The sequence below is a fragment of the Bombina bombina genome, chromosome 1 (assembly GCF_027579735.1).
Source record: "Bombina bombina isolate aBomBom1 chromosome 1, aBomBom1.pri, whole genome shotgun sequence".
NCBI classification, from domain to species: domain Eukaryota; kingdom Metazoa; phylum Chordata; class Amphibia; order Anura; family Bombinatoridae; genus Bombina; species Bombina bombina.
The window spans coordinates 528713301-528725737 of record NC_069499.1 but is presented as its reverse complement, the minus strand read 5'-3'; the positions used below and the strand labels follow the sequence as shown (position 1 = coordinate 528725737).

General features: G+C 35.6%; 1 protein-coding gene across 1 annotated transcript; it reads right to left on the bottom strand.

Annotated features, from left to right (window-relative positions):
• Positions 1–1141: 1141 nt before the first annotated feature.
• LOC128659598 (gamma-crystallin 1-like) lies at positions 1142–4082 on the bottom strand. Its single transcript, XM_053713185.1, has 3 exons — positions 4074–4082; positions 2160–2402; positions 1142–1417 (listed from the first exon to the last, which is right to left on the bottom strand). Exons 1-3 carry the CDS (start codon positions 4080–4082, stop codon positions 1142–1144), a joined length of 528 nt encoding a protein of 175 aa, XP_053569160.1.
• Positions 4083–12437: the final 8355 nt, after the last annotated feature.

Below are 12437 nucleotides of genomic sequence, written 5' to 3'. Positions count from 1 at the left end.
GATTGTAAAAACTCTCAGGGGAGTGTGTGCTTAAGGAACTTCTTAAGGAGTTATTCATTTTAAATGAAATCACATTTGAAGAAACTTTGAACCATACTCTGAGTTTTGTTATTTATTTGTCTATGTGCTTTTAGGTATATTTTAGAAGTATCTATCTATCTATCTATCTATCAATATATCTATTTATCTATAAATATACACATTATATATATACAGTATATATACAGTGTATATATATATATATATATATATATATATATATGGCAAACAGAAGACAGCACTCTCTGGTCTTAAGTTAAAACTCTGTTAAATACACTGTATATATATATATATATATATATATACACAGAGTGAGTCAGGTGCACTCTCACAAACAGTCCTTCAACCTTCATATGAAGGTGAGCATTCCCCGAAACGTCACTAAATATATTTACTTTATTATTAAGACCAGAGAGTGCTATCTTCTGCTTGCCATATCTTACTCTTATGCTAGCACCCTGGCATATGAAGGACTGTTTGTGAGAGTGCACCTGACTCACTTTGTGCATATATATTTATATATATTTACTGTATATATATATATATATATATATATATATATATATATATATATATATATATATATATATATATATATACAGTGTATTTTACTGAGTTTTAACTTTGCACAAAAACTATATCTATAAGTATCTATCTATATTTATCTATCTATCTATCTATCATCTGTCTATCTAATTGAGATGAATTCATTATTTTTTTTTTATCTATTTATTTCAGTTTTTCTCAGGTTAGATTAGTTATTAAACCTCCATTTTTATATGGATGCCTATCTAAAATTGCACCATCACTTTTATTTTCCAGCAATCAATATCTGGACTTTATATTGCATCTTGACCTCTGTATCAGTATGTATGTGTGTATTGTGTGTATACGTGTATCAGTATGTAATGTTTTTATTCATTGTATGTTAAAGGAAACTCTATTTTATATAGATGCAAACTTAAGAATTATTTGTATTTTCATTCACTTTATTAACCAGTTTTCCAAGCCTCTTATGAATAAAAACATTTTAGAAATATCAGATGCTGTGTATTATAAGATTACAGCATAAAATATAGGTGTATTTTTTTTTAACAATGTTCTAATAAAAATCTTGGACTTTTTTAAAGGAACCAACTCTGGAATTGGAGGCACCCCAGTCACTGAATCTTCTGTATTCTCCAGGTCTCAGGTAGTATTGACGCCCTTTGAAATTAGGCTCCTCATAGAAGATCCAGTGGCCTTCAAGGACATTGCAGGAGTTAATATCATGGTAATTGAATTCTTTGTAGACAAGTGAACAATCTTCTGTGAATTCCATCATCTGGCCCCTGAAATTTTCTTTTTCATACAGTCGTATTAAGAAGGAACCTGAATGCTACAGCATAAGAAGAAAATATAAGATATTTGTTAATTAAAGCTTCTACCTTTATTAAGTAGACATATTCCCTTACAATTTACTCTCCATTTATTTTATAAAAATCATTGTGCTAGTTTAGCGTCAAGTTGCACACGTATTACAAGTTGAAAGTAAAAAGTTTTCGCTCACGTTCTAACCTGACACACTCAAAAAGCAGATCTTCGAATATCACGATCGCATTATGATATTCCCCATAGACTTAAAAAAAGCTGAAAAGTGATAAAATCCTAACACCCTTACACGCAAACTTCATTTTCTCAAGTGCGCTAATCTGATTATGATAAATATATATGATATATATATGATTATATATAGGTATACATGTGTCTATATGTCTATATATGTATTTATGTGTACATATATACACATATAAATACATAAATACATATGAACACACATATAAACACACACACACACGCATATATATATATATATATACATATAAATATTTAGAAATGTATATATATATATATATATATATATATATGTGTGTGTGTGTGTGTATCTCTATGTTAAAGCCCTTTGAAAGTCCTTTTTTTTTCTTTGAGCCCTTATAGCTTTTGTGTGCATTATTTATTTTTCTTTTTAAAAGCCTTTCAGTGATATGCAGTTTCTCAAACTATTTTCAAAAAGGAACCAATATCTTTTAGCTAGGTTTATTTTTTACTTAGTTATTAGAAATCTTTCCAAATGTACTTACCAGGGGGATCATGAGACAAGAACTGATGGTGTCATTGAAACCATTCCAGTGTTGATAGTCTGGGTATTCTCCTTTTTTAAGGTAATACTGGTGCCCCTTGTTGTTTGCCTGCTCATAGATCATCCAAGAGCCATTGTCAACTTTGATGGAGTTGCAACGGCTGAAGTAAGAGTGCAGATCACTGTTGTCATTACTGCACTCATATGAGCGCCCCTTGAAATTCTTGTCCTCGTAAAAGGTAATCTGGGTGAAGCAAAAAATCATCAATATAAGTTTAGTTATTTGATATGAGTGAAGTAAAAAAACATCAGAAAGTTTATTCAATATATTTTTAGTCATCATGTATTATTAGAGATGGATATTATGTACTTTATACTTTAACGAAAACTAATGTAAATGTTTAACCAACACCGAATAATGTATTATATATATATATATATATATATATATATGACACACAAATAACATCCTGAACTCATAAACCTAAAATATTTCTGAGCCAAACATTTCAAATTCCATTGAATATAAAGGTATTGGGCAGGTTCACTACAGTATCGGAAATAGTTCAATACCTTTACTGTATATATTCTATAATATTGTATATGTATTACAGATGTTTGTGTCTTTTGAACAGTCTAGTCAATAGTGAATCTAGTATAGTGGAAGGTAGTCAATATTATAAGCAAAACTTGTAACACTACCTATATCCAGATACTTTTCTTTTTAAATTATTTTAAGCAAATCTTTACAACTACCTTTCAGAAGAAGATTTCTTATCAAATTTCTTTTTTGAAAACCACAACTTTGCATAGCTACATGACTGCTACAATTTTAACACTTTTAGTTTAATATGAAGATTAGTCTTCATCTCCTTCTTCCTCAAACGCTCTAAAGTAAATGTGATGAAGGTCCAAAGTAATTGTAATTTATCTTTCAGCTCCATCCAAATATTGTAGCAGGGTCATAATGACTGGAGTTTAGTTATAAATCGATTTCAAGGCAATGCAAAAGAGTTATGAGACATTAGCCTTCTTAAAACAATAGTTTTTTTAATAAAAAAATATATCCATACCAATATTTTTCACTAAGTAATTGTTTTTTTCTACACCCTACATAACCAACTAGCTAGTCCAACAGCTACCTGTATATGCATTGTGCCTAAATGTTCCACTTTCAACTTGCATTTTATTTAAGTTACATTGATTAGATAGTTGGTTAATGTTTTATGCTGAAATTGTACCTTGATGACTTCACCCCCTTATGAAACAGAATAGACATTAGCTCACATCCATAATTAAAAACAAACAATGAAAATTACGAAATTTGAATTATATACACACAAACATATATAAAACTATATAATAATATTACAGTTATTTTATGGCATCTTATAACTTTTTTGCGGTCAAACACATGGGGAAAAGATGCAACAAAATCATGTATAAAATAATTAAATGTATGGATTAAGGGTATGTTTGATTTTAATGTATTCTAAACTATATCATGACTCATTTTTTTGTAGGAGTTATGGATTTTTTTTCCCATTGAACTACATTAAATATTGCTCTTTTAATAAAAAAATCATATAAATAAAATACTATATTCTCCTCACATACAAACATGTTTATTGCAGTAAAATGTGGAATTTATTTTAAGCAATTTATCGTTGAAGAATTTGTGCAGGCGTCTCTCAAAATAATATCAGATATTGTAGTGTATTGAACAAACCAATACTTCTCCAGGTGCAAGAATACAGTCTGAACATTTTTAATTTTCTATATGATTAATAAAAGATGTAATGTTGTATTTTTTTTTAACTTACCGGCAATATATCACCAATTACACTGTAATCAATAATTAAAACAAAAAAAAGTAAAACATTTTTTTAAAAAGGAATTAATTATATCTGCTTACCTTTCCCATTTTGACTTTTAAGAGTGGTCCAGTGAACTGCTAAATGCCAGGCAGCAGCTGCTATATACAGTCTATAAATGCTTGATCAGCAAAATTGAAACAAAAGAGGGTTTTGACCGCTAAAATGCTTTGTTTTGTGTATTTAAGCCTTTTTATCCAAACCATTCTTTCTTTTGTCCAGTGGATTCTTGGCATTGTTGATGATTTTAGCAGCTATATACTCAGATGATTAGTAATTAAAAGTCTGCTGAAATGAAAAAAAAAATGTAGGGAAATCAAAGAATATTTAAGACATGAACAAGCTGACCAGTAGAGGTGGCAGGGTTTAAAAAAACATAATTATATACATATATTTTTGGAAATTAAATAGTGATTTTGTTTTGGAAGAGAAACAGCTGGTTAAGTTACAGCCTTTGTTCTGAATGGGATCTTTTATAAACAACTAGTCCTAAAGCCTGTGTACACGGGCCATTTTTTTTTGAAGTACAGCTGTTTTCTCTCTCTCTCTCCCCCCCTCTCTTTTGCTCTCTCTCTCCCCCTCTCTTTTGCTCTCTCACCCTCTCTTTTGCTCTCTCCCCTCCTCTTTTGCTCTCTCTCCCCTCTCTTTTGCTCTGTCTCCCCTCTTTTGCTCTCTCTCCCCCCCTCTCTTTTGCTCTCTCTCCCCCTCTCTTTTGCTCTCTCCCCCTCTCTTTTGCTCTCTCTCTTTCCCCCCTATCTTTTGTTCTCTCCCTCCTCTCTTTTGCTCTCTCTATCTCCTCCTCTCTTTTGCCCTCTTTCTCTCCTCCCTTTCTTTTGCTCTTTCTCTCTCCCCCTCTGTTTTGCTCTCTCTCTCTCCCCCTCTTTCTCCCCCTCTCTTTTGCTCTCTCTAACCTCTCTTTTGCTCTCTCCCCTCCTCTTTTGCTCTCTCCCCCCTCTCTTTTGCTTTCTCCCCCCTCTTTTGCACTCTCTCTCTCATGACCACTCCCACTCCCGCCCGGCCACACCCACCCAACCTGCTCCTGTCCATGCCTCCACCACAACTATTCCCACATGGCCACGCCCCCATCATGGTGCTCCCATCGGCCATGTCCCCTTGCCCCAGCTGCTCCCACCCGGACATGCCCCCCATCACGGTGCTCCCATCCGGCTACACCCTCCTCCATGGCCACTTCCGCCAACCCTCTCTGCTGCCTGATCCTATTGGCCAGGTATGTTTGCCCTTGCGCAGTCTCTACTGTACATGACAGCTTAGGACAAACATACTTGGCCTTTTATATTATAGGATTTGGAAACATTTTGCAGCTTGTTATCTGTAAAATATAATTTATTCATTCTAAATGTATTTCCATGATATAAACTAGAATTTAAAAAATTTCAATATTATTGTTAGCAGAAACAATTTATATTAGGTTATAATTGGTAGCTGCACAGTAAAAGTATATTATTATATTCCCCTCAGTCTGTGCATGACTGGAGGGTAACAATGCATAGAAGCCCATTAAAAAAGGAACACAAATAAAGGACTCCTTTCTATGGAGATATCTTGGATAGCAAAGACTAACAAAGGGACCAATAACAAAGGGACCAATAGGTAACCAGGTTGACAAGAATGCTAGAATGCTGTTCAATAATAAAAAAATAAGTATAAGAATAGAACAATTCAAGCATTTTTCTTCCATTACATATGGTACCTATTATTTTGTATGGTTTTCCCCAGGAAATTGATGCAAAACTGATTATGACTTACACAACCACACTTAGCCTCTCTCCCCATAGATTTCTATGGGGCACGCTACAAAAAAAACCTATTAGTTATCGCACGCACGCACGCACGCTAACCCAATACTGTGTTAGACCAACTGCCCCAAAGCCGAAACTGAATTAAGAATATTCTACATTCCATTGTTTTTCACATAGAAGAAAATTTCCTTTTTATTTTGAAATAGTTATATATATATATATATATATATATATATATAAATATACTGTATATGATTATTTTTTTGTAAAATATTTAACCATACCTATTTTTAAAAAAAAAAAAATATATATATTTATATATATATATATATATATATATATATATATATATATTGTATATATGTATATATATATATATATAGATATATACAGTATACATATAGAGAGAGAGAAAGAGAGAGAGAGGGATATGTGGGCACATACATATTTATACATATAAATACAGATGTATAAACATATATAGACAAGTATACATACACCCATACACATATCTAGACATTTATATATAGATAGATAGATATACATACATTGGAGGCAGCCCATTCCAATCAAACACCTTGCAATATACCATCCCGTTTAAGCCTTTTAAAATCTTTGTTTCCCTTTTAAAGTATTTATTAATATTATTATTTTATTAAAAGTATATATATATATATATATATATATATATATATATATATATATATATATATATATATATAAAAATGTGATATATAAATGTAATCCTTTATTTTACTATGTTTGTTTTCTTTATAAAAAAATGTTAACCCTCTTTTCTTAAGGCCTCAAGTCATGCTAAATAATTTATGCTTTTGCTTCAGCGCAACCTAAAATTTTCAATTTGTGACACGAACGTTATTTAGCATGGTTGCAGTATCCATTGAAAGTATAGGTTGTGCTAGGATGACAGCCTTAACCCTTCTCTGGTAAATGGGATTTACCATGGCTATGCTTATTGTGATCCAATCCAAGAGACAACGAGGAAGAGCAGCCTGGTTTAAAAAGTCAAAACCTTATTTCCACAATTTAAAAATATTTACTCCATGCATGAGCAAATGGGGTCTGATACAAGGATTCAAGAACAGAGTATATGCATTTCGGCGTTAGCCGTACTCACTACTATTAAAAAGTGCACGTTAATGCTGATTTTAAAAGGGTTTACAAGACTCTCATTGGATGGGACAAAAAAACGGCCCAACCAATCACCAAGTATCAGTATATGCTAGGATACAACTTAAGCAATCGTAAAAAATTATTCCATTGATCACAAAGTTACTAAACATTGTTATATTGTACAAACCTCCTATACAGAGGACAGATGTTAATAAGTGTGACAGGCAAACTAAGGCCTAGATTTGGAGTTCGGCTGTAAAAGGGCTGTTCCGATCAGCCAATAGAATGCGAGCTCAATCTGATTGGCTGATTGGATCGGCCAATCGGATTGAACTAGATTCTGATTGGCTGATTCCATCAGCCAATCAGAAAATTCCTACCTTAATTCCGATTGGCTGATAGAATCCTATCAGCCAATCGGAATTCGAGGGACGCCATCTTGGATGACGTCCCTTAAAGGAACAGTCATTCGTCGTTCAGTCGTCGGTCCGGATGGATGTTCCGCGCTGGAGGTCTTCAGGATCCTGCCGCTTCGCTCCGGATGGAAGAAGATCGAAGATGCCGCTTGGAGAAGATGTTTGCCGGTCCGGATGTCCTCTTCTTGCCGGATAGGAGGAAGACTTTGGAGCCTCTTCTGGACCGGATTATGGATCGCCAACCCCCGCTTGGGTTGGATGAAGATCTTGGAGCCAGGACGGATCGGTGATACCTGGATGGTGAAGACAAGGTAGGAAGATCTTCAGGGGCTTAGTGTTAGGTTTATTTAAGGGGGGTTTGGGTTAGATTCGGGGTATGTGGGTGGTGGGTTGTAATGTTGGGGGGGGGTAGTGTATGTTTTTTTTTACAGGCAAAAGAGCTGAAATTCTTGGGGCATGCCCCGCAAAGGGCCCTGTTCAGGGCTGGTAAGGTAAAAGAGCTTGTAACTTTTTTAATTTAGAATAGGGTAGGGAATTTTTTATTTTGGGGGGCTTTGTTATTTTATTAGGGGGCTTAGAGTAGGTGTAATTAGTTTAAAATTGTTGTAATATTTTTCTTATGTTTGTAAATATTTTTTTATTTTCTGTAACTTAGTTCTTTTTTATTTTTTGTACTTTAGCTAGTTTATTTAATTGTATTTATTTGTAGGAATTGTGTTTAATTAATTTATTGATAGTGTAGTGTTAGGTTAATTGTAGGTAATTGTAGGTAGTTTATTTAATTATTTTATTGATAGGGTAGTGTTAGGTTTAATTATAACTTAGGTTAGGATTTATTTTACAGGTAAATTTGTTATTATTTTAACTAGGTAACTATTAAATAGTTCTTAACTATTTAATAGCTATTGTACCTGGTTAAAATAATTACAAAGTTGCCTGTAAAATAAATATTAATCCTAAAATAGCTATAATATAATTATAATTTATATTGTAGCTATATTATGATTTATTTTACAGGTAAGTATTTAGCTTTAAATAGGAATAATTTATTTAATAAGAGTTAATTTATTTCGTTAGATAAAAATTATATTTAACTTAGGGGGGTGTTAGTGTTAGGGTTAGACTTAGCTTTAGGGGTTAATCCATTTATTAGAATAGCGGTGAGCTCCGGTCGGCAGATTAGGGGTTAATAATTGAAGTTAGGTGTCGGCGATGTTAGGGAGGGCAGATTAGGGGTTAATACTATTTATGATAGGGTTAGTGAGGCGGATTAGGGGTTAATACATTTATTATAGTAGCGCTCAGGTCCGCTCGGCAGATTAGGGGTTAATAAGTGTAGGCAGGTGTCGGCGACGTTGAGGGGGGCAGATTAGGGGTTAATAAATATAATATAGGGGTCGGCGATGTTAGGGCAGCAGATTAGGGGTACATAGGGATAACGTAGGTGGCGGCGATTTGCGGTCGGAAGATTAGGGGTTAATTATTTTAAGTAGCTGGCGGCGACGTTGTGGGGGGCAAGTTAGGGGTTAATAAATGTAATACAGGGGTCGGCGGGGTTAGGGGCAGCAGATTAGGGGTACATAAGTATAACGTAGGTGGCGGTCGGCAGATTAGGGGTTAAAAATTTTAATCGAGTGGCGGCGGTGTGGGGGGACCTCGGTTTAGGGGTACATAGGTAGTTTATGGGTGTTAGTGTACTTTAGGGTACAGTAGTTAAGAGCTTTATAAACCGGCGTTAGCCAGAAAGCTCTTAACTCCTGCTATTTTCAGGCGGCTGGAATCTTGTCGTTAGAGCTCTAACGCTCACTTCAGAAACGACTCTAAATACCAGCGTTAGAAAGATCCCATTGAAAATATAGGCTACGCAAATGGCGTAGGGGGATCTGCGGTATGGAAAAGTCGCGGCTGAAAAGTGAGCGTTAGACCCTTTAATCACTGACTCCAAATACCAGCGGGCGGCCAAAACCAGCGTTAGGAGCCTCTAACGCTGGTTTTGGCGGCTACCGCCGAACTCCAAATCTAGGCCTAAGAGTCATGTCATACATAAATCGTATACAATTATTACAAACTATTACCCATATAAACACCTATCAGGCGTAGTATTGTTATAGGATAAGAAAGTACAATATATCACTGTCTATAGCTATTAGATTTAACAACTTCATATTAAAGAGTGCCTAGTTAAACAGAAAATCATACTGGCCGATATTACAAGGATACATGTTGAAAAGGATCAGCACTAATAGAGGGGGAAAGACCAAAACCCCCTTTAAAAATAGGTGAAGTAAAGATGGATATTAAAGTATTGGTGGAAAATGACACAATTTAATACATATAATAATTATGATTCTTACTAAATTTCATATAATCTCTTATTACATACATAATAATATTCACCAAATGATATATAAATATATATATATATATATATATATATATACAAGAGACCCGCATAAAATAGGATTCATTCCCAGTAGTTGATCAAATCATATTCTACATTAAGTCCTAATGGGACTCTTGTGGATAACTTGAAGATCCATAGCTTCTCCGTTTTTCTAAGAGTTTCTGTCTGTCCCCATCCCGCCTGGGGGGGGGGGGGTGACCTTATCAATCGCTAACCACCTGAGGCTGGAGACATTTTTCCCATGTAAAGTGATAAAATGTTGGACTATGAGTGAGGTGGACTTTCCCACATTAATAGTTGACAAATGTTCTCTGATTCGGGATCTGATGTCCTGGGTCGTGAGTCCAACATATTGTATATTGCACAATATACAAGTAATAAGATAAATCACAAAATTTGATGTGCAGTTCAAATAGTAATTTATGTTGAATGATCGACCAGTGACAGCAGATGTAAAGGTGTCATAAATATCAATATAATCACATACCATGCATATATTACTACCACATCTGAACATTCCCTTGCTAGTGAGCCATGAACTAGTTGTGGCAGGAATTTTTGGCAAGTCTGTGGGGGATAGGTTGTTCCCCAAAGATTTATTTCTCCTATAGGAACACCTACTACCACTCTCCACACAGTCAATAAGTTTATCATATGCCACAAGTAGTTTAAAATGTTTCCTCACAACGTTACACATGTGATGATAATCAATGCTATAATCGGTCACAAATGTGACCTGCTTAGAATTATCAGTAGTAGAGTTAGTATTTTTATCCACCAGTAGAGTAGATCTATCAATACCCTTAACTTCTCTGAAGGCTATTTTTATGGTTTTACTGGGATACCCCCTCTCTTCTAAACGATCCACCAGGTCTTTCTGGTGTAGTAGGAAACCCTTTTCAGTGGAGCAGTTCCTCTTGGTCCTGATCAGTTGTGCTTTAGCAATAGAATAGGATACATTTTTAGGATGGCAGCTACTGGCACTGTGCAGCACTTCAGAGTGAGTTCATTCCACTATGGCACAATCTCTAAACAGGTAACTCCGTTCTTTAATATACAGTTGTGGGATTTAAGCAACCTTGAGAGCTATTAAATAGCTGTCTGTCATGTAACAGGGAGCTTGTGCACTATAAGATTGTTGGACCACTCACCCACATAGTGGGACTCTCATGTTCGGAAACTGCCTAGCTAATGTTATTTAACGGGCCACTGACAGTACTCACTCAGCCCAGGACTCAATTTGTGTTTTTTGTATACGTATTGTGACCCACGCTATCATAAGCAATGTGGCCCATAAGTGGGCTAACGGAGGCTGATCCCAGCTGGTGACTTGCTATAGAACAATCTGCTAAGTTATTGTTCATTCCTGGTTGAGAACTTCTCTTTCTGTATTAAAGGGAAGGTATAAATATATACCTGCATGTAATAGACACTACTATAAAGAAGAATATGCACAGATATGATATAAAAATCCAGAACAAAACCTTTTAAAAATGTCCTTATAAGCTCTCAGTTTAGCACTGATGATGAGGTTAGGCTGGGACACCCAGTAAAAAGGGTCTTGAATGTCAGAAAGAGCAGATCCCCCCCCCCTTCCCTGCTTATGAAAAGACCCATTAGACAAACAGGAGCAAGCTTGAATCTGTAGACATCAGTATACACTTTGGGGCTTGGTTAGCAGTCTGAAAATAAGCATAATGTTATTTTAAATTAAAAATAACTATACAATGTTGCACACATTTAGATAGGCTATATAAATAGATCATCTATATAACATTTATGCAAAGAAAAATCTAGTGTACAATGTCCCTTTAATGTATGCATTTATTGGCATTTTTTATTTGCATTTGGCTATATTCTAGATTTAAAAAGGTCATTGTGAAGCATTACATGCCTACACCGTTTAAATGAATCATTTCTGTTTTTTTATCATTTGGATCATTTATTAAGATAGAGATATCACTGGTATGAAACTTTGTTTAAAGCATCTAATTGTTTTATTTACATTTTGTATAAGCAAAAACAGTAATGCTAAATGTGTCATATCCTATATTATAAAAGACAAGAGTTTGTCTGAAGCCGTCATGCGCAGTTCAGACAAACTCTTGCCGCTGCACGCGCACCCTTGGCCAGCTGTTCGCACGCGCAACCCTTTGAGCCCCCCGCACGCGCACGCGAACCTTACCGCACACTCACAAAAGTGATTTGAGCCCCATTGTTTGTTAGCACTTTGATTAACCTTACCGCACACTCACAAAACTGAAGCACTTACCGCACACTCACAAAACTGAAGCACCTTACCGCACACTCACAAAACTGAAGCACTTTGATTTGAGCCCCCCGCACGCGCACGCGCACGCGAACCTTTTGAGCCCCATTAGCCTACTAGCAATGCCCCCCGCACGCGCACGCGCACGCCAACCTTAGCCGTCTAGCAATGCGAACGCGCATGCGCACGCCAAGCCAACAACGTTAGCCTACCAACGCGCATGCGCACGCCAAGCCAACAACACACTTAGCCTCAATGCGCACGCCAAGCCAACAACATTAGCCGTCTAACAATGCGAACGCGCATGCGCACGCCAAGCCAACAACGTTAGCCTACCAACGCGCATGCGCACGCCAAGCCAACAACACACTTAGCCTCAATGCACACGCCAAGCCAACAACACACTTAGCCTCAATGCGCAT